The sequence below is a fragment of the Balaenoptera borealis genome, assembly GCF_965194805.1.
Source record: "Balaenoptera borealis genome assembly, chromosome: 8".
In the NCBI taxonomy this organism is placed as follows: Eukaryota; Metazoa; Chordata; class Mammalia; order Artiodactyla; family Balaenopteridae; genus Balaenoptera; species Balaenoptera borealis.
In genome coordinates, this window is record NC_138865.1 from 34,477,054 (window position 1) to 34,500,324 (window position 23,271).

At 35.3% G+C, this 23,271-nt stretch overlaps 1 protein-coding gene across 1 annotated transcript in view; it reads left to right on the forward strand.

The window, feature by feature from the left end:
• The window catches only part of ZNF510 (zinc finger protein 510), a 26,022-nt gene extending 3,229 nt beyond the window's left edge, over positions 1 to 22,793 (forward strand). Inside the window, exons 4-6 of the mRNA XM_082401197.1 lie at positions 9,195 to 9,321; positions 9,611 to 9,706; positions 11,814 to 22,793. Of these exons, the coding sequence (XP_082257323.1) occupies positions 9,195 to 9,321; positions 9,611 to 9,706; positions 11,814 to 13,513 (1,923 nt within the window). The 3' untranslated portion in view covers positions 13,514 to 22,793. The remainder of the gene's footprint in view (positions 1 to 9,194; positions 9,322 to 9,610; positions 9,707 to 11,813) is intronic.
• The last annotated feature ends 478 nt before the right edge of the window (positions 22,794 to 23,271 follow it).

A 23,271-nucleotide genomic window follows, 5' to 3' on the forward strand; every position in this document is an offset into this window, starting at 1 on the left:
TGAAGATATTCTCCTGTGTTGTTAGTGGATGCTTGATTATTTGAGCTTGATTCACCTGGAATTACTTTTGTGTATGGTACAAGGTAAGTGTCAAGGTTCATATTTCCATATGGATATCCAGTTGCCCTAGCACCATTTGTTGAAAAGACCATCCTCTGTCCACTGAATTGCAGCAGGGCCTCTGTTGTTCAATCAAGTGAACCAGTCAAGTGGTCTATATCTAGACTGTATTCTCTTCTTTTGATCCAGTTATTTCTCTTTTTACTGGTACTTCACTGTCATAATTACTGTTGTATTTCAGTAAGTCATGAAATAGGGTAGGCCTTAAAGTTTTACCTCTTAAAAAACTTATTGGCTAATTTTGATCCTATGTGTTTTCATAGAAATTTCGTTTCCACTGGAAATCCTGCTGGGGTTTTTTAAGAGTAGAGGTGAAGTCTGACATTTCATTACATTTACTCCTATGTATTTTATCTATTTTGATATTGTAAATATTTTTAAATTTCATTTTTAGTTGTTGGTTTATCAAAATACAATGGATTTTTAAATATTGATCTTATATCTAGCTATTTTGTTAAATTCGCTTATTCTAATAGCTTATTTTGGTAGATTCTTTTGGATTTTAAATGCACATCATGTCTTTTGCAAATAAAGAAAATTTTACTTCTTCCTTTTCAATCTTTATGTCTTTAATTTCTTTTTATTCTTCTAGTACCATGTTGAATACAAATGATGATAATAGAAATCTTTTTCTTCTACCTCACCTGAGGGGGAAAATACTTAATATTTCACCATTGAGTGTGGTTTTAACTTTAGAGTTTTTGTACATGCCCTTCATTAGAATGAGGAAGTTCTCTTTCTGTTTTTAGTTTGCTGAGAATTTTTATTACACAGAGGTATTAATTTGGTCAAGTGCTTTTTCTGCATTTGGTGAGATAACAGTATAATTTTATTTCTTTATTCTGTTAAAGGCGTGGATTATACTGATTGAATTATCAGTGTTTAACCAATCTTGCATTCCTGGGATGTCTCACACCTGGGTATGAAGTACTATCCCTTTCATATATCATGCACCTTCTTGGTTAAATTTATGCTTAGTATTTTTTATTCTATTCTAAATGGAATTGTTTTCTTAATTTTTTTTATTGTTCATTGCTAATGTTTAGAAATACGAATGTTTGTATGTTCTTGAATCCTGAAAATTTGCTGAGTTTGTTTATTAGCTATAACTTTTTGTAGATTTAGTGTTGATGTGTTATATATATTTATATATTAGATTATGTCATCTGACTAGTGGTGGTTTTACTTTTTTCCTTTCCACTTTTATCTTTTTTCTTTTTCTTGCTCATTTTCTCTGGCTAGAACTTCCAGTACAATGATAGAATTGGTTACAGTGGACATCCTTGTCTTATTACTGAACTTTGGAGGAAAACTTCCTGTCTTTTAGCATTGTGTATGACGTTAGCTGGGATTTGTCAAAAGTGCTTTTTAGCAAGAGGGAAGAGATATGAGAACATATGTATATGTATAACTGATTCACTTTGTTATAAAGCAGAAACTAACACACCATTGTAAAGCAATTATACTCCAATAAAGATGTTTTAAAAAAAAAGGTCTTTTTATTGTGTTGAGGAAGTTCTCTTTTATTCCTAGTTTGTTGAGTGTTTTTATCATTTGTGTTGGATTTTGTCAAATGCTTTCTCTGCATCAGTTGAGAGGATCATGTGGTTTATTTCCTTCATTCTATTACTGTGCTGTTACATTGTTTGATTTTCCTTTGGTGAGCCACTCTTACATTCCTGGGTTAAATCCTACTTGGTCATGGTGTATAATCATTTTAATATACTGCTAGGTTTGGTTTGCTTGTATTGTGCTGAGGAGATTTGCATCTATATTTCTAAGGAATATTGATCTTTAGTCTTGTGATTTCTTTGTCTGACTTCGGTTAAAAGTAACTCATAGAATGAGTTAGGAAGTGTTTCCTCTTCTATTTTGGAGTGAGTTAGAGAAGGGTTTGTGTTCATTCTTCTTAAATGTTTGGTAAAATTCACCAGTGAATCCATCTGGTCCTAAGCTTTTCTTTGTTGGGAGGTTTTTAACTACTAATTCAGTCTCCTTACATGGAACTCTTCAGATTTTCTATTTCTGTTTGACTCAGTTTTCATAGTTTGTATGTTTCTAAGAATTTGTCCTTTTCATCTAGGTTATCTAGTGTGTTGGTGTACAGTTGTTTATAGTGCTCTCTTATAGTCGTTTTTATTTCTGTGAAGTCGGTAGTAATGGCCCCACTTTCATTACCAATTTTAGTAAATTAGAATCTTCTTTTTTCTTAGTCAGTCTGCCTAAAGGTTCATCAATTCTGTTGATCTTTTCAATGAACCAACATTCAGTTGATTATATTGTTTTTTATTCTTTATTTGGTTTTTCTCTGCTTTAATCTTCATTATTTCCATCCTTCTGCTAGTTTTGGGTTTAGTTCACATTTATTTTTCGAGTTCCTTAGGATATACAGCTAGGTAATTGATTTGAGATCTTTTTTAATGTAGGTGTTATAGCTATAAATGTCCCTGTAAGCACTGTTTTAGTTGCATCTCATAAGTTTTGGTATGTTGTGTTTTTGTTTTCAGTTATCTCAAAATATTTTCTAACTTCCCTTCGATTCCCTTTGATTTATTCTTAGATCTTTTGGATTTTTTAAGAGTGTGTGGTTTTATTTCCACATATTTTTGAATTTTCCTGTTTTCCTTTTCCTACTGATTTCTGGTTTCATTATATTTTGGTCATAGAAGGTACTTCGTATGATTTTAACCTTTAATATATATTGAGACTTGTTTCATGGCCTAACATATGGTCTATACCAGAGAATGTTCCGTGTTTTCTGAAGAATGTGTATGCTTCTGGTGTTGGCCTGAGTGTTTCTGTAGATATCTGTGATCTACAGTTCACAGCTTTGTTCAAGTGTGTTCTTCCAATATTGATCTTTTGTCTAGTAGTTCAACCCATTATGAAAGTGGGGCAATAAAATCTCCAACTATTATTGTTGAATAGTTTATCTTGTCAATTCTGTCAGTTTTTGCCAACAGAAGTTCTGTTGTTAGGTACATGTATGTTTATAACTGTTTTGTTTTCTTGATTTATTGACCCTTTTACCATTGTAAAATGTCCTTTCTCTCTCTCTCTCTCTTTTTTTTTTTGGTCTTAACACATTATTGACCAGAGATGTATTAATACTTAGTCTTTTGTTACCCGAACGTTATTGACCGGAGACGTATCAATACGTTTGTAGAGAGTGATAAAATTAACATCACTGTGTGAAGTTGTTAGACCCTAAAATTGACCAAGGGTTCATTATACAACTTACGATTGTCATTATCATTCACATTTTGCTTCATTAGGTTTTTGTTCCAACCTTGTGTATATTATAAACGTAAAATTTTCAAAAATGACACATCGTGAAATTTTGAGTGAAGAAGATTTTTTTTGGTGAATTTTATGCAGATACTTTCTCTGATTGTCCGAGTGACATATATACTAGTCTCTCAGAGGATGATAGTTCTTCAGAATATAGTTCTGATTCAGGTGATGTGAATATTAGACCAACAGAATCATTGATTCTGATATGGAAAGTGAAAATGAAACTCAAGGTGCTGGAACTTGCTCCTTTGCTTCTACAGAAGAGTGGATTGAAGACAACATTTCACAAAAATTAGAAGACTTTACATGTGTGTCAGGTGTAACTATTAAATGTAATAACCTGCAAAGTGTCAGTGAAATAACAGAATTAATTTCTGGCCAGCCGAAATAAAAATCGCTGGCCACAGGCGTTAGTTTTTGCAAAAATCCCCCAGTCATTAATGAGTTAAAGTCTGTTTTGTCTAATCCTAGTATAGGCAATCCAGGTCTATTTTGGTTACTGTTTACATGATATATCTTGTGTTAGTCTTTTACTTTCAAACTATTGTGTCTTTGAATGTGAAGTGTTACTTGTAGACAGAATATAATTGGATAATGTTTTTTAAATCCATTCTGCAAGTCTCTGCCTTTTAATTCAAATATTTAACCATTAACATTTAATGTAAGAAGAATTTGTCTTCTGTTTAGACATTTGCTCTGAGTATGTGATATGTCCATTTTGTTTTTCTACTTCACAAATTTTGCTTTCTTTTGTGTTAAGTCAATATTTCCTAGTATACCATTTCAGTGACCTTGTTGTGCCTTTACTACATTTTTTCCCAGTTATTAGTGGTTACCTTGTTGATTACAATTAACAACTATAACAGTATTGTTCAGATGAATACAAACTTAATTTCAATAGTATACTAAAACTTTGCTCTTCTATAGCTTCACACCCTCCTCACTCCTTTATGCTGTTATTGTCATCTAAATTAACATTTTTATATATGTTGTGTGTATGCTAGTAGCAATTTCTAATTACTGCCTCATGTAGTGGTCTTGAAATCATACAGGAGAAAAATAAATACAAAAAAATACATTTATAGTGTCTTTTATATTTTTACCTGTGTACTTACTTTTACCTACATAGTTTTCTTTATTTCTTCATATGGATTTTTGAGTTATTGTCCAGTGTACTCTCATTATAGCCTGAATGACTCCCTTATTAATATTTCTTATACACAAGTATACTAATGACATTTTCCCAGTCCTTATTTACCTAGGAGTGTCATAATTTCTTCTTCGTTTTTGAAGGATGGTTTTGCCGAATATTCGAGTCTTGGTTGACAGTCTTTCCCTTTGATACTTTAAATATGTCATACAACTGCCTAATGGTTTCCCTGGTTTCTAATGAGAAATCAGCTATTAATCTTACTTGGGAGCCTTTGGAGGCAATGAGTCACTTCTCTCTTGCTGCTTTCAAGTTTTATTCTTTGTCTTTTGGCCCTTTTTCCTCTCTTCTCTCCTACTTCTGGTATGTGAATGTTGCTATGTTTGATTGTGACCCACAAATCACTGGGGCTTTTTGTTCATTTTCCTTCATTATTTTTACTGTATGCTCTCAGGTTGGGTCATCTCAATAGATTTATATTCAAATTGGCTGATTTTTCTGCCTATTCAGTTCTTGAACCCTCTAGGAACTTATTCACTTCAATTATTGTACTTTCAATTCCAGAATTTCAGTTTGCTTTTTCAATATATGTATAATTTCTGTCTCTTTATTGGTATTCTTTATTTGATGAGACATTGTTCCTATACTTTCCTTTTGTTCTTTTGATGTGGTTTCCTTTAGTACTTGGTACATATTTAAAACAGCTGATGAAAAGTCTTGGTCTAGTAAGTCCAATGTCTGGACTTACTCAGAGACAGTTTTTACACTGTTTCATACATAGTTTGTTTTCCTGTATATGAGTAATAGTTTCTCATCTGTTTACGTCTCAAATTTTTGTTGAAAACTGGACATTTAAAATATAATGTGTAATGTGTAATCAGAATCTCAACAACTGCAGCTGTTGTTATGTATTTGGTGACTCTTTTGAACTAATTCTGTAGAATCTGTATTTTTTGTCATGTGTGGCCAACTGAAGTCACTGCTCCATTAATTAAATAGCCAGCTAATAATTGGACAATGATTTCCTTAAATACCTGTAACCAATAAGGCTCCCAATATTTGCTAAGTTACTCTGTGTGTATGTTGGGGCATGCCTTCAACAATTAGCCCAGCATTTTATTACTCCACATTAGCCTTCACTTTTCTTTCATAGAGCCTCAAGGTTAGTGAGAGGCAAGGGTTTAGCACCTTCTCAGGTCTTTCCTGAATGTGCACACAGCCCAGGGATTGTGTGTCACCTTTTAGATCATCAGGAATATACCTGAGCTTTTCAGAGCCCCTTCTGGATATCTCATTCTCCAGCTTTTCCCTTTAAACTTTTTAGTAATATTGTTGTTTCCCTTAACTGTTAAAAACTGCCTGTAGTAGTCAAGTAGCCATGATGGTAAACAATAACCCATGATTTTTTAAAAAAAAATAATGTCATGTCCCCAGGGAAAATGTTATTTACAGCTTTGAGTCATGTCAAATGAAGAGGGGTGGTCTAGGAAACCACCGGACAGGCCAAATAATGCCAGTTCTCTGGGAATGGGGTTTATCTTCTAATTGAACCTCAGTCTTAGGTACTGAGAACTTGGGTCTCAGCATTTTATTACTTAGAAGAGATAGGGCAGATGGGTCTAGGCAGCAGTTTTGGTAGTGTCTGCTACTGCTCTCTCCCTACTGCAGTGAGATCCCGCCAATCACATTATGTGTTCTGATGACTTTCCCCTTACAGATTAAGTATTCTTTAGTGGAGATATGCATGAGTCTGAGTGGATTTAAGCACTGACTGTTCTTCCTCTACACTAGCTATCACCACATGGGACAGAAAGGGGGTTCTTCTGAATTCTCCCCCAATCCTCTCTATGACAGATTGGCTCCCTTGAGAAAATCTCACAAAGAAGGTAGAAATTACCCTATGTCTGTGACACATACCATCTCCCCAGGGACTTCACACTCATCACATTTGCATGCATGTGGTTTTTATAGCTTAAGCTTCCTATCTTCTTATATGGAGTTTAGCATATGGTTCAGTAAGCAAATGAATGGGTCCTGATTCTCCCTACAGGTACCTATCTCTCTCCTGATTTCAGATTGTTTGTTTGCCATGCAATTTCATTTCTCTAATGAGTTCAAAAAGACATTAATTTTCAGTTCGCCAAGCTTTGTTCTTGTAAGATGTTAGTATTGCTCTTTTCAGCTCTCTACATCTCTGAGCTAAAATCTAAAGCCACACTGTATGATTGTAATTTTTTCTAATTTGGTGAGACTTACTGTTTTTGTTTTATAATATGCAAAGTGTACCAGAAAATAATTTATGTTATGATCAGATTATCCTTTATATTTCAGTTAGTCAAGTTGGGTAATTACATCATTTCAATCTTCTGTATCAGTGGTCAGCAAACGTTTTTGGTAAATGTCAGGTAGTAGGCTTTGTGGGAGATATGGTCTCTCTTGGAACTACTGAACTCTACAGTTTTAGTCTTATAGCAGCCATATATAATACATAAACAAATGAACATGAGCTGTGTTCTAATAAAATTTTATTTTCAAAAAAACAGGTAGTGTGCCAGATTTGGTCTTTGGCCCATAATTTTCTGACCCCTGTTCTAAATCTCTATTGGTTTTTCAGTCTGCTTGTCCTGTGAGTTACTGAGAGAGTTGTGTTAAAAACACTAATTATAATTGTGTGTCTATATCTAATTTCACCTATTGTTTATATATATATACAATATACAATAATACTCATTGTTCTCAGTAATTATGTTCTGTAAAGTGGCCATGAACACTGAATTAGCAAATACTGAATCATTGCTCCCAGAGGAAATACAGTATTAGGTTCCTGCAAGCTCCTGGTCACATTTAGGTTAGCCAATCAATATGTAACCTGGTTATGTGTGTTTCTGTTTAAGAACATCTTATTTAGTAATATTGTTGATTCATGAACATGAACTTACAACCAACAGCACCATAATTAATGCTTGAACACAGCCTATTAAACATGCTTGTTTTCTGCATAAGGCATATCACAACCTTTTTGTACTTAGCGACACTAGATAGCACTTCTTTTTCTTTTTTTTTTAATATGGAATTTTATAAATTTATTTATTTTTATTTATTTTTGGCTGCATTGGGTCTTTGTTGCTGTGCACGGGCTTTCTCTAGTTGCGGCAGGCAGGGGCTGCTCTTCATTGCGGTGCACAGGCTTCTCATTGGGGTGGCTTCTCTTGTGCGGAGGATGAGCTCTAAGCACGTGGGCTTCATTCATTGCAGCACGCGGGCTTAGTAGTTGTGGCTCACGGGCTCTAGAGCGCAGGCTCAGTAGTTGTGGCGCACGGGCTTAGTTGCTCCACGGCATGTGGGATCTTCCCAGACCAGGGCTTGAACCCCTGTCCCCTGCATTGGCAGGAGGATTCTTAACCACTGTGCCACCAGGGAAGTCCCTAGATAGCACTTCTGTACTATACAATGGGGCCATTCTAAAATGTGAAACCAAGAAATAGCACAAAAATGAAAAAAAAAATGTGCTAGACTACAATAAGGATAAGATTACAGTACAACAGCTGAAACAAGAAGGCAAGGCATTATCTTGTTCAAACTCAGCTGGGAAAACGTGTATTAGGCAAATTTTTTATCATTCTGTGAATGTCTGCAAATGACTGCAAAATCACAAGTACTGATTTGGAAGTTAAAAGTAAATTTTAGTGAGTAGGTGAATTTGCAAATACAGAATCTGAAAAATGAGAATTGACTGTATTTGGAAGCTGTGTTGATATGCTGTATTTGGAAGCATATCAATTTATGTTACACCTTCTGTTAAAAGAATCATTTTATCATTATATATATGTGTATGTATATGTGTATATATATATATATATATATATATATATATTTCATACTTTCTTACATTCAGGTCTACTGCTTTTCATGTTAATATAACCACATCAATTTTCTTTTGGTTAGTGATTATGTATATATCTTTTTCCATCCTTTTCCTTTCAATCTTCATACATCCGCCTCTATAAATTGTGTTTTCTTTGTTGTTATTTTTATGCTGTCAGTCTTTCCTTTAATTGTATTCATTAGTCCAGAGGTTGGCACATTTTTTCTGTAATGTGTCAGGTAGTAAATATTTTCAATTTTGATAGTCATAAAGTCTCTGATAAAACTGCTAGGCTCTGCTTGTTTTTGCATAAAAGCAACCATAGACAATACAAAATTATTGGGGGTAGGGGGGTTGCTGTGCCCCAATAAAACTTTTATTTTAAAAAGTGGCAAGCTGGATTTGGCCACAGGTCATAATTTGCTGACTGCTTCCCTGGAGCATGCCCAGGGTAGTAGAGTGGGATGAAAATTGTAGGAAGTGTATTTATATTTTTTTGCTAAAAAATAAATTAAAAAAACAAAAGTTTTACTAATATACTTATTGAGAGTACAAGTATATAACTCATAAATACATACAAATTAAGTTATTAATATTTTTACTAGTTGAACACCTCCAAAGTATAAGCTAAAATTAGATCCAAAATAGGCATCCTTTATATTCATTTGTTTAATCTCTTTACCATAAACATAAGAACTGTTTTCATGCGTATTTTCTATGTCATCTAATTCTAAACCCAGATTAAACAGAAATGTACTTTTGCAGGCATCAGTGTCATTCAAGGACGTAACTGTCGAACTCACCCAGGAGGAGTGGCAGCAAATGGGTCCTATTCAGAAAACCCTCTACAGAGATGTGATGCTAGAGAACTACAACAACCTAGTCTCAGTGGGTGAGCATATAAGCATAACTTACCCTCATAACTCCATACAGAAGGCATTTCCTTTTTATGCATCAGTACACATGAATACTTTAGATTTTAATGTCATTTAGGCTTTTTATTCAGGAATATAATGTAACCAAGCCCTATTGAAGAATAGAAAGTGTTTGACTGCCAATGCCAACTGCCAATGATAAATTCAGCTGAGGGCCTTCAGGATGCTGTTCCTGAAACTTTTTACACTTCTGGAGACTAAAAAGCTCATCATCTGGCCTAAGTACTCAGTTTTGCCTGTTTACAGGGAACTGCATTTTCAAACCAGAGGTGATCTTCAAGTTGAAGCAAGGAGAAGAGCCTTGGTTCTTAGAGGAAGAATTCTCAAACCAGAGCCATAAAGGTGAGTTACTGAGCACTAATAGAATTCTGTGGGGTATTTAGACTCCAAAAGGTCAGTTTAGCAGTGAACACCTTCATATTTCAAGACTTTTCTTATAAGTCCCAAAGGCACAAAAAGCACCAGTCAAAAGAGAATGATTAATAAACTTGACTACATTAAAATTGAGAATTTTGTTCATAAATGATACCAGAGAGGCCACAGAGTAGCAGAATAGATATACAATACAAGTAACCTGGAAATGATAAGCATCCTGAAAATGTAAAAACTTCTGCAAGTCTATATAGGAAAGTATAGCCACAGAGTAGCAGAATAGATATACAATACAAGTAACCTGGAAATGATAAGCATCCTGAAAATGTAAAAACTTCTGCAAGTCTATATAGGAAAGTATAGCAACTCAGTGTAGGTGAAAGACTTTATATATAGGAGCTTTCAAACAGCTGGTAAATCTTTGAAAATGTGTTCAATCTCATTACTTTTCACAGAATACAAAATAGAGTATAAGGTGAGATAAGTAATATGTATAACATGAACTGAGATTAACAAATCTGGCAATGGCAAGTCATGGGGAGGATGTAAAATATTAAAGACCTTATTTACTGACTGAAAATGTAAACTGATAAAACCACTATGAAATCAGGAAGATGTTATCAAATAGTTAAAGTTTTATACACCTGTAACCAAGTAATCATTTTCCCAACTGTATACCCTATAAAAAGGCATGATTGTATTCTCTAGAATGAATAAAACAATATTTATGGCAATATTGGTTATTTTTGCCAAAATTGGGCTCATCAGCAGTAGAATAAAGGAATAGTATTTCTTAAGGGAGAATTATACTATATGCTATATGAAATCTTATACAATGATTGCAAATATAACATTAAACAAAAAATATAAATATGCATGTATGGTTACAATTATGTAAATGTCAGAAACAAGCAAAACTCAATTACATTTTTAGGAATTAATATATAGGTGGTAAAACTACAAAGAAAATCAAGGAAGTAAATATCAGGAGAGTGATGAACTCTTAAGCATGAGGAAGTTGTTACCAGACAGGGTTTTTTGCAGAGCCATTTATGTTCTGTTTCTTGACATGGTTTCTAATTTGATGAGTGTTCACTCTATACTGTTAAATTGCACATATAAGTTTTATGCAAATATAAATTATGTTTCATGCTTAACAGAAAGTTACAAGATGAGCCAAAAGTGAAATAGTATTCACAATTCATATAAGCCAGAAAGGATGGGCATCTAGAATGCATAAGGAATTTGGATCTTTGCAGTAAGGTCTTCCATGATACCTCATTTAAAATTTCACTCCTCATATGAAACTGAAATGTGGAAATTTCGAATGAAGTAATCAGGTTCACTTATCTGCAGTTTTGTTAGATGGAATAAGTCAAAGGTATCACAGCCAGAATTGAGCAGTGAATCTAATTTAATTACAAGAATTGATTTTCCTTTTATCAGTCTTATACTTGTATTTCTGTGACTCACAGCTGCAAGATGGGTTTTATCCTGAGCTATAAACTTCTTCATTTAATCATGAGGAGGTTGGTGCTGTCAATTTAATTTGATTTTGAAAGACTGAATGGAAATAAGGAATGATATCAAACTGAAGTATGAAGACTCTTGAGGATTCTACCAGTAGAGCCTAGATAATGTTGGACCTCTACTGTAATTTACTTCCTCAAACCAAACCATTCTCCTGTTGGGCCTAGCCCATCAATGCTTATTATCTCCTAATTTTCTTGTTACTCTACTTAAGTTTGTAACCCCCCATGTTGTATTAATTATCTGGTTTTCCTGCTCCCTAAAATCATCACTCCCATAAAAGTCTAATTTCTCTCCCTTCTCCACCCAGGTAGGAAAATCCAATTTATCACAATCCAACTACAGATATATGTTTATAACCAGTTTCCTCTCCCATTTTCACTATATCAATATTATTTTTTAAAGGAAGGTGTCTCTCTCTCATACACACAAACCCACAAATTAATCTTGAGAAATCAAAAAATGAAATGCAACATAGGCTATATGTTTATAAGCCCCATCCATAAGAATTGTAAGATTCAAAGTGTTTTCAATTTTTCTGTTTTAGAAGACTACAGAGATGAAAATCTAATCAAGAGGCACAAAAAAATCAAAGACAAACACCTGCAGCAAGTAACATTTATAAATAATAAACAGTTGCCTAGAGAGGAAGAAGAAGTTTTGAGAAAACCATTTAATCTGCACATAGTTCCTGTTTCTTCATCAAAAATGCCCTGTAAATGTGACTCATGGGGAGTGAATTCACAAAGTATTTCTCAATTTATCATTAATAGTAGAACCTACTCAACAAAAAAAACAGATTGTTATAATGTACATGAAAATTTGCCTTTCAAAATTAAGCTTGAAAGAACTCATATTGGAGAGAAATTTTATGAATATAATAAAAATCAGGAAACTCTCAGTTATAAGGAAAATCTTCCTGAACATCAAAAGTGTCAAACATTGAAGCAAGCTTTTGAATTTAATGGGATTGGAAAAGCCTTCTATGTTGAGGCTGCCTGTGTTAAAAATAAGAGTACTCATATAGGACAACAATCCTGTAAAGATGAAGAGTTTAGGAAAAACTATGACAAGACACCTCTCTTTGACCATGAAAGAACTGGGACAGGGGAGAAACACTCTCATCTTAACCAGTGTGGGAAATCCTTCTGTGAGAAGTCAGCTATCAAGGACTACAATAAATTTAACATGACTGTGAAACATTGTCAATGTATTACAAGTGGGAATAATTTCAGCAGGAAGTCATACCTTACTCAACCTCAGAGAACTCTCACAGAAGAGAATCCATTGGTATGTAATGACAGAACACAAACTGGAGATAAACACTTTGAATGTCATGAAAATAGGAAGTCTTACCAGAAAGCCCACAAAGTACGCCAGAGAACTCACTATGAAGTAAAACCCTATAAATGTAATGAATGTGGGAAATCCTTCTGTCAAAAAGGACATCTCATTCAACATCAGAGAACTCACACAGGAGAGAAACCATTTGAATGTAATGAATGTGGAAAAACTTTCTCCCAGAAGTCACACCTCAGTACACATCAGAGAATTCACACAGCAGAGAAACCCTATAAATGTAATGACTGTGGGAAAACATTTGTCCAGAAGTCAACCCTCAGGGGACATCAGAGAATTCACACAGGAGAGAAACCCTATGAATGTTGTGATTGTGGGAAAACTTTTGTTCAAAAGTCAACCCTCAGAGATCATCACAGAATTCACACAGGGGAGAAATCCTTTCAATGTAACGAATGTGGGAAAACTTTTGGCCAGAAGTCAAACCTCAGAATACATCAAAGAACTCACAGTGGTGAGAAAACTTATCACTGTAAAGAATGTGAAAAATCCTTCTGGCGAAAAGACCATCTCATTCAACATCTGAAAACACACACAGGAGAGAAACCATTTAAATGTAATGAGTGTGGGAAAACTTTCGCCCGGACATCAACCCTCAGAGTTCATCAGAGAATTCACACTGGGGAGAAACCATTTAAATGTAATGAATGTGGGAAAAAATTTGTCCGGAAGGCAATCCTTAGTGATCATCAGAGAATTCATACAGGGGAGAAACCCTTTGAGTGTAATAAATGTGGGAAAACTTTTGGCCAGAAATCAAACCTTAGAATACATCAGAGAGCTCACAGTGGGGAGAAATCTTATGAATGTAATGAATGTGGAAAATTGCCTAAGAAGTCAACCCTAAGTATATACCAGAGAATTCAGGGAGGGGGAAAACCATATTGATATAATAACTGTGGAAAATTCTTCTGACTAGGAGACCAACCTATTTGACATCGGAAAATTCACAAAGGAGAAAAACCATATAAGTATGAATATAGGAAGAATTTTGCCCAAAAGGCAACTCTGAGAGTGTATCAGAGAATTCACACAGGATTTCTTTCAAGGTGCTATGGAAACCCTGTTGGATGGAGTCATGCCTTGTTAGATATCTCATATCACATGTGCTGGTAATCTCATTAGTAAGAATTTCATAGCTAAACTAAATTTCCCTATCTCCCTGTCATCTAAGTGGGGCTTTGTGACTGGCTAGTAGACTGAGAATACTCATGTTGTATGCCACACCTAGTTCTGACTTCCCTGGTCCCAGCAGTATCTCAGTCATACATGGAATAGTAGCAGCTATCCCTTAGAGAGGAAATGTATCCCCCACTTTGCTGCCTGAAGCAAAGCTGCTGGCTCAGTAGGACCCTCAACTCATAGGTACTCTAATTGGGCCTGTTTCACTGATGGTTTTGCTAGTTGAAACAACTTGGACACTGTGACTGTTCAACCTCAGTGCCATTATGTAGACCACAAAACTAATGTGGCTGCTCCTGTCACTGGGCAGAACACAAAGATGTTCTCAACTCTAGCCAGTATTCCTTCTGATGAAACTTGGTGCGTTTTCATGGACTCTTGGGTTCTTACTGTACCTAGCTATCTGACATGCCTGTTGTAAAACTATAGGCTTATAAAAGCACCCCTGTTTGGCACTGTGAACTGTGGGAGGGAAATCACAGCTGCTGAGCACAACATCTGGGTTGTTCAACTAGATTCACATGGTAAGAGACTATTCTCTGATAAGACTGACTGGAATCAAGTTGCTGATCAAGCCCCCACTACCATGATTGCCAGCATTGCTACCTGAATCCATATCATACTGATGGCAAAACATTTACCATCTTACCCTGGATACAAAGTAAAGGTCTGTGTATATATCCAATTTTTCCTTTGATGTCATTTGATACAAGAATGTAGTTTTTTTCTTCTGGATTAGTAGCCAGTGCTCCATATGCCATTTGATTAATTCATCCTTTTCCTACTGATTTTAAATATCTTCATATACTAACTTGTCATTTGTAAACATATTGCATATGACTGACTACTCGTGACCATATTAGTAACAGATTCTCCTTTTATGAACAGGGATGGCTCATACCTCATATGAGCCAAAATACCCTGTTTTTCTGGCCTGATACTGAATGTTTCACTGAAGGGTATTTGAATCAAGTTTAGAAAAGGAGAATACCTCCTAGGACTTTGGAAATGAAACATCACAGACCAGTTACATTGTTACTCCAGAGCTGCCAGCAGCATTGTGAAGAAGATTCAACTGCGATAAGAGAAAATAATGTCCAATTCGTACTATATTCCCTGAAAATCAAGAGATTACTGTTTACTCTGTTTTTATAATTGTTGGTAATATAAAGAAAGTCATTCTTTCATAAAATTTCTCTGTTTCTTAAGATATGTAGAATCATCTCCTTTACACCCCCTTTCATATATCATTTTTTAGGATTATGATTGGATTTGCTATTAAGTGCAGGACCATCTACCCTCCAAGATGGAACCAATTCACCCAAGTGGCCTGAATGGGAGGCCAGGTGACAAAGTCCCCTGATGGCACTCAGGCTTTATCTGCTGTCCCCTTGGTGGGGAAGCCTCTCCAGATAATACATTATCAACTGGAGACCATGGTCTATGCTGCAGTCACGAACACTCCATTCTCCCTACCTGGTTTATCTCCTTTCCAAGTATTAACTTTTATTCCAACAGATGGGTGCCTTATCTAGAGACACTGGCAGAGTCAATTTTCTGTCTGCCTGCCTATTAAGAGTCTTCGAGCTAATAAAAGAAGCCTCCATGAAGGCAGGAATTTTTATCTGTTTTGTTCATAACGTGTCCCTCTACGTATTGGGCATTAAAAAATTACGAAGAGTCCCTCTACATATTGGGCACTAAAAAATACTTGTTGAAGGTAGAATTATCAAAGTGATATCTGAAAATTTTTCCTTTTGATGCTTCAAATTATATTTTGAGATTATTCATTATTATAAATAGTTAAGGAAATTATTGCTCTAAGCTCACACTCAGACTCGTCTCTTTTGGATATTTTCTAAAATTGCTAAGAGAAAACTCATTCTTAATATTCAGAAGTGTTCTTCAGATCTCTTTCAGCCAAAATAAAATTTATTTTCAATAAACTAGTATTCCCAGTTCAAAATTATGTCTGCATAGCTATCGGTTTTTTATTAGCATTGGAGAGTACAGGCTTTTTTTTGGGGGAGGTGCTTCCACACAAATATTTTTTAAGTACCAATCCAAAAAATTGTGCATAACAATGACAATGATAAATTCGATTTTCAGGATCAACCAAATGGGAAGGCAAAATAATTAGTTCTTGGGGTCATGTCTTTAATTCATCATACCATTAGTTCTGCTCATTTTTACTTCCCAATCAACTTCCTGACGGTTACAAGGAAAAGTTTTTTATTTTCTCAGGTCCAAAATCTATCTCCTAGGAGACATGTCTGACCCCACAAGAACAGGTATAACATCTGCTCTGACCTACCTCCATGTTTTGTTTTTCCTTGCCAGGTATATAATACCTCTTCTCTCACATTAAAGATCTCCCTAGAAGCCAAGCAGAAATGGTATATTCTGTCCTTCTACCAAGGCAGCTTCACACTATAATGGGGGTGAAACAAATTTGTTTTGTGGAGACTGCACAGTCTCCAAGTACCATTAACCTGCCTGACCAACTGGCTATTTTAGTGATCTTCCGGTTTTCTAAGGAACTGACTGCCAACTGACAAAAGCATAATTAGCTTAATTATCAGCTGACTAGCTTGATACACAATAAACTGAGAAACTACTTGGAATATTAGCCGTAAAAAAGAACAAAATAATGCCATTTGCAGCAACGTGGATGGACCTAGAGATTGTCATACTGAGTGAAGTAAGAGAAAGACAAATATATGATATTGCTTATATGTGGAATCTTAAAAAATGGTACAAATGAACTTATTTACAAAACAGAGTCACAGATGTAGAAAACAAACTTATGGTTACCAGTGGGGAAAGAGTGGGGGAGGGATCAACTGGAAGATTGGGATTGACATACATGCACTACTATATGTAAAATAGATAACTAATAAGGACATAGTGTATAGCACACAGAACTCTATACTCTGTAATGAACTATATGGAAAAAGAATCTAGAAAAGAGTGCTTATATGTATATGTATAACTGATTCACTTTGCTGTACACAAGAAACTAACATGACATTGTAAATCAACTCTACTCCAATAAAAATTTTACAAAATAAAAGAAAAAGAAAATCTTCAAACACTTGGAAATTAAACAACACACTTTTAAATGTTTCATGGGACAGAGGAAGTTACAAAGGGAATGAGAAAATAATTTGAAGTGAACAAAAAGGAAAAAACTTGTCAAAATTGGTGCACTGGAGCTAAAGCAGTGCTGAGCAAGAAATTCATACCACCAAAAACTTACATTAGTAAAAGAAAGATCTCAAATCAATAGTCTAATCTCTCATCTCAAGAAACAAAAAGAGCAGGGTAAAAAAACCCAAAGCAATCAGAAGCAAAGAAATAATGTAAGAGCAAGATTCAATCATGTTGAGAAGAGAAAATCTAAGAAACCTGAACTTAATCCTTTGAAGAGAGAAATAAAATTGATAAAACTCTACTATGACTGAAGAAAAATGATACAAATTAATTCAGGAATGAAAAAGATGATATCACTACACAAATACTAAAAGGATAATCAAGGAACACTACAAAAACTCTGTGTGTGTCACTTTGACACTTTATGTGAAACCAACCAATACTGACGTCAATATCACAAAGCCACAAATTATGAAAACTCAAAATAAAACAGAAAATCTAAATTTTTCTATAACTATTAAATACATAGAATTCATAGCAAAAAGCATTCCCGAAAAGAAATGTTCAGGCTCAGTTGATTGCAATGAAGAATTCTTCTACATTTAAAGAATTAACACCAGTTCTACCCAACTTCCTCCAGAATAGGAGGGAATACTTTACAACTCATTTTATGAGGCCTGTACACAAAAACATGACAAAGACAATAAGAAAAAAAAACTAAATATATCTCTCATGAATTTCCATTAAAAAATCATCAAAAGCCTATTAGCAAATCAAATCCAGCAATATATAAAAACTAACATCGCAACAAAGTGGAATTTATTCCAGGAATGCCAGGCTCATTCAACATTTGAAAATAAATTAATGTAATCCAACATATTAAACTAAGAAGAAAAATGACATGATCATATTAATGCAAAAAAGCATTTGACAAAATCATTTCCGTTTTATGATTTTTTCTTTAAAGTCAGCAAACTAGGAATAGAGAATGTCACCAACCTGATAATTAATTGAAAACACAGCTAAAATTGTACTTAATAATGGAAGACTGAATATCTTCCTCAAAATTCAGACCAAGGCAAAGATGCCCACCTTCATCACTGTTATTCAACATAGTACTGGAAGTCTAGCCAGCACAATAAGGCAAAAAAAAAAAGAAAGAAAGAAAGAAAGAAAAGGAGGCATATAGATTATAAAAGAAAAACATAAATTTATACCTACTTACATATGACATAATTGTCTATGTATGTACAAAAATCCCAAAGAATCCAGAAAAAAATAAAAACTTCCTAGAATTAATAAATTAATTCAAGTTTGCAGGTTACAAGATCAACACAAAAAATAAATTATATATCTATCTACCATACACACACACACACACACACACACACACACACACACACACGCATCTAAACGTAAAACCCTATGCAAAATTTAATTCAAAATGGATCAGAGATTTCAATATAAAATGTAAAACTATAAAATTTTAGAAGAAAAAGGGAAAATATTCTTCCAGAACTTAGTCTTGACAGGATACTCATAATAAATAGAAGATAAATATAGAATAGAAAACTGATAAATTGAACATCAAAATAAAACACTTACTCTGAGAAACACAATAGCAAGAAGATGGAAATAGGAACTTCAGTGGTGGTTCAGTGGGTAAGACTCTGTGCTCCCAATGCAGGGGGCCCAGGTTCAATCTCTGGTCAGGAAACTAATTCCCACACGCATGCCACAACTAAGAAGTCCGCATGCCGCAACTAAGGACTCCACATGCCACAGCTAAGGAGTTGACATGCCGCAAAAAACATCCCACGTGCTGCACTAAGACCTGGCACAGCCAAAATAAATAAATATAAATAAATAAATAAAAGAGATAAAAATAAATACAAGCTACAGACAGAAAACAATTTGCAAACTATATATCTGACAGAGGACTTGTATCCCAACTATACAAAGAATTTTTTAAACAGTAACAAAACAACTCAATTTAAAAATGGACAGGAGGACTCTGGGAGGGCTCACACCAGGGAGTACTTCCCAGAATTGCTGCCAGTGTCCTTGTACTCACAGTGAGCCACAGCCACCCCCCACCTCTGCAGGAGACCCTCCAACACTAGCAGCTTCCATGGATCCCTGATTGCTGCTTGAGGAGAATTGCCCTGTGGATTTGACTGACCAACGATTGTGATATAAGCAGTTTCAGGTGACTGGCCCAGCAGGAATGAGAAGAATTTATCTTCAGTATAAACTTCATTATTCTACAGTGTCTCTTCATTTGCCTGGGCGGTGAGAATATTGAGACTCAAGGAGATTAAGCAATGGAGTACTTTCACTGCTCAAATGTAATGATGCCATGAATTTGATGGAGTGTTGACCACCCCTCATACACTGCTTTCTTATCCCAAGTGCTAATTCCATCTTATCAGATGCTGTGTCCTTTCCTGGCTGAGGACACCAGGATCTACAGTGCCGTTTGGTGAAAGGCTCTTGGTGCTCCAGCCAGGTGTCAGGGCTGTGCTTCTGAGGTGGGAGAGCCAACTTCAGGACACTGGTCCACAAGAGACCACCCAGCTCCACATAATATCAAACACTGAAAATATCCCAGAGAACTCTATCTCGACACCAAGACCCAGCTTCACTCAATGACCAGCAAGTTACAGTGCTGGACACCCTATGCCAAACAACTAGCAAGAGAGGAACACAGCCCCATCCATTGGCACAGAGTCTGCCTAAAATCATAATAAGGCCACAGACACCCCAAAACACACCACCAGACGTGGACCTGCTCACCAGAAAGACAAGATCCAGCCTCATCCACCAGAACACAGGCACTATTCCCCTCCACCAGGAACCCTACACAACCCACTGAACCAACCTTAGCCACTGGGGACAGACACCAAAAACAATGGGAACTACGAACCTCCAGCCTGCGATAAGGAGACCCCAAACACAGTAAGTTAAGCAAAATGAGAAGACAGAAAAACACAGAGCAGATGAAGGAGCAAGGTAAAAACCACCAGACCTAACAAATGAAGATGAAATAGGCAGTCTAGCTGAAAAAGAATTCAGAATAATGATAGTAAAGATGATCCAAAATCGTGGAAATAGGATAGAGAAAATACAAGAAAAGTTTAACAAGGACCTAGAAGAACTAAAGAGAAAACAAACAATGATGAACAACACAATAAATGAAATTAAAAATTCTCTAGAATGGATCAATAGCAGAATAACTGAGGCAGAGGAACGAATAAGTGAACGGAAGATAAAATAGTGGAAATAACTACTGCAGAGCAGAATAAAGAAAAAAGAATGAAAAGAACTGAGGACAGTCTCAGAGACCTCTGGGACAACATTAAACACACCAACATTCGAATTATAGGGGTCCCAGAAGAAGAAGAGAAAAAGAAAGGAACTGAGAAAATATTTGAAGAGGTTATAGTTGAAAACTTCCCTAATATGGGCATGGAAATAGTTAATCAAGTCCAGGAAGCACAGAGAGTCCCATACCAGATAAATCCAAGGAGAAACACGCCAAGACACATATTAATCAAACTATCAAAAATTAAACACAAAGAAAAAATATTAAAAGAGCAAGGAAAAACAACAAATAACACACAAGGGAATCCCCAGAAGGTTAACAGATGATCCTTCAGCAGAAACTCTGCAAGCCAGAAGGGAGTGGCAGGACATATTTAAAGTGATGAAGGAGAAAAACCTACAACCAAGATTACTCTACCCAGCAAGGATCTCTTTCAGATTTGAGGGAGAAATTAAAATCTTTACAGACAATCAAAAGCTAAGAGAATTCAGCACCCCCAAACCAGCTTTACAACAAATGCTAAAGGAACTTCTCTAGTCAGGAAACACAAGAGAGGGAAAAGACACAATAACAAACCCAAAACAATTAAGGAAATGGGAATAGGAACATACATGTCGATAATTACCTTAAATGTAAATGGATTAAATGCTCCAACCAAAAGACACAGACTGGCTGAATGGATACAAAAACAAGACCCATATATATGCTATCTACAAGAGACCCACTTAAGACCTAGGGACACATACACACTGAAAGTGAGGGGATGGAAAAAGATATTCCATGCAAATGGAAATCAAAAGAAAGCTGGAGTAGCAATTCTCATATCAGACAAAATAGACTTTAAAATAAGAACTATTACAAGAGACAAAGAAGGACACTATATAATGATCAAGGGACTGATCCAAGAAGAAGATATAACAATTGTAAACATTTATGCACCCAACATAGGAGCACCTCAATACATAAGGCAAACACTAACAGCCATTAAAGGGGAAATCGACAGTAACACAATCATAGTAGGGGACTTTAACACCCCACTTTCACCAATGGACACATCATCCAAAATGAAAATAAATAGGGAAAAACAAGCTTTAAATGATACTTTAAACAAGATGGACTTAATTGATATTTATAGGACATTCCATCCAAAAACAACAGAATACACATTCTTCTCAAGTGCTCATGGAACATTCTCCAGAATGGATCATATCTTGGGTCACAAATCAAGCCTTCATAAATTTAAGAAAATTGAAATCGTATCAAGTATCTTTTCTGACCACAATGCTATGAGACTAGATATCAATTACAGGAAAAGATCTGTAAAAAATACAGAGACATGGAGGCTAAACAATACACTACTTAATAACGAAGTGATCACTGAAGAAATCAAAGAGGAAATCAAAAAATACCTAGAAACAAATGACAATGGAGACACGACGACCCAAAACCTATGGGATGCAGCAAAAGCAGTTCTAAAAGGGAAGTTTATAGCAATACAAGCCTACATCAAGAAACAGGAAACATCTCGAATAAACAACCTAACCTTGCACCTGAAACAATTAGAGAAAGAAGAACAAAAAAACTCCAAAGCTAGCAGAAGGAAAGAAATCATAAAAATCAGATCAGAAATAAATGAAAAAGAAATGAAGGAAACAATAGCAAAGGTCAACAGAACTAAAAGCTGGTTCTTTGAGAAGATAAACAAAATTGATAAACCATTAGCCAGACTCATCAAGGAAAAAAGGGAGAAGACTCAAATCAATAGAATTAGAAATGAAAAACTAGAAGTAACAACTGACACTGCACAAATAGAAAGGATCATGAGAGATTACTACAAGCAACTCTATGCCAATAAAACGGACAACCTGGAAAAATGGACAGATTCTTAGAAATGCACAACCTGCCGAGACTGAACCAGGAAGAAATAGAAAATATGAACAGACCAATCACAAGCACTGAAATTGAAACTGTGATTAAAAATCTTCCAACAAACAAAAGCCCAGGACTAGATGGCTTCACAGGCGAATTCTATCAAACATTTAGAGAAGAGCTAACACCTATCCTTCTCAAACTCTTCCACAATATTGCAGAGGGAGGAAGACTCCCCAACTCATTCTACGAGGCCACCATCACCCTGATACCAAAACCAGACAAAAATGTCCCAAAGAAAGAAAACTACAAGCCAATATCACTGATGAACATAGATGCAAAAATCCTCAACAAAATACTAGCAAACAGAATCCAACAACACATTAAAAGGATCATACACCATGATCAAGTGGGGTTTATCCCAGGAATGCAAGGATTCTTCAATATATGCAAATCAATCAACGTGATACATCATATTAACAAATTGAAGGAGAAAAACCATATGATCATCTCAATAGATGCATAGAAAGCTTTCGACAAAATTCAACACCCATTTATGATAAAAGCCCTGCAGAAAGTAGGCATAGAGGGAACTTTCCTCAACATAATAAAGGCCGTATATGAAAAACCCACAGCCAACATTGCCCTCAATGGTGAAAAACTGGAACCATTTCCACTAAGATCAGGAACAAGACAAGGTTGCCCACTCTCACCACTGTTATTCAACATAGTGTTGGAAGTGTTAGCCACAGCAATCAGAGAAGAAAAAGAAATAAAAGGAATCCAAATCGGAAAAGAAGAAGTAAAGCTGTCACTGTTTGCAGATGACATGATACTATACATAGAGAATCCTAAAGATGCTAACAGAAAATTACTAGAGCTAATCAATGAATTTGGTAAAGTAGCAGGATACAAAATTAATGCACAGAAATCTCTTACATTCCTATACACTAATGATGAAAAATCTGAAAGTGAAATTAAGAAAACACTCCCATTTACCATTGCAACAAAAAGAATAAAATATCTAGGAATAAACCTACCTAAGGTGACAGAAGACCTGTATGCAGAAAATTGTAAGACACTGATGAAAGAAATTAAAGATGATACAAATAGATGG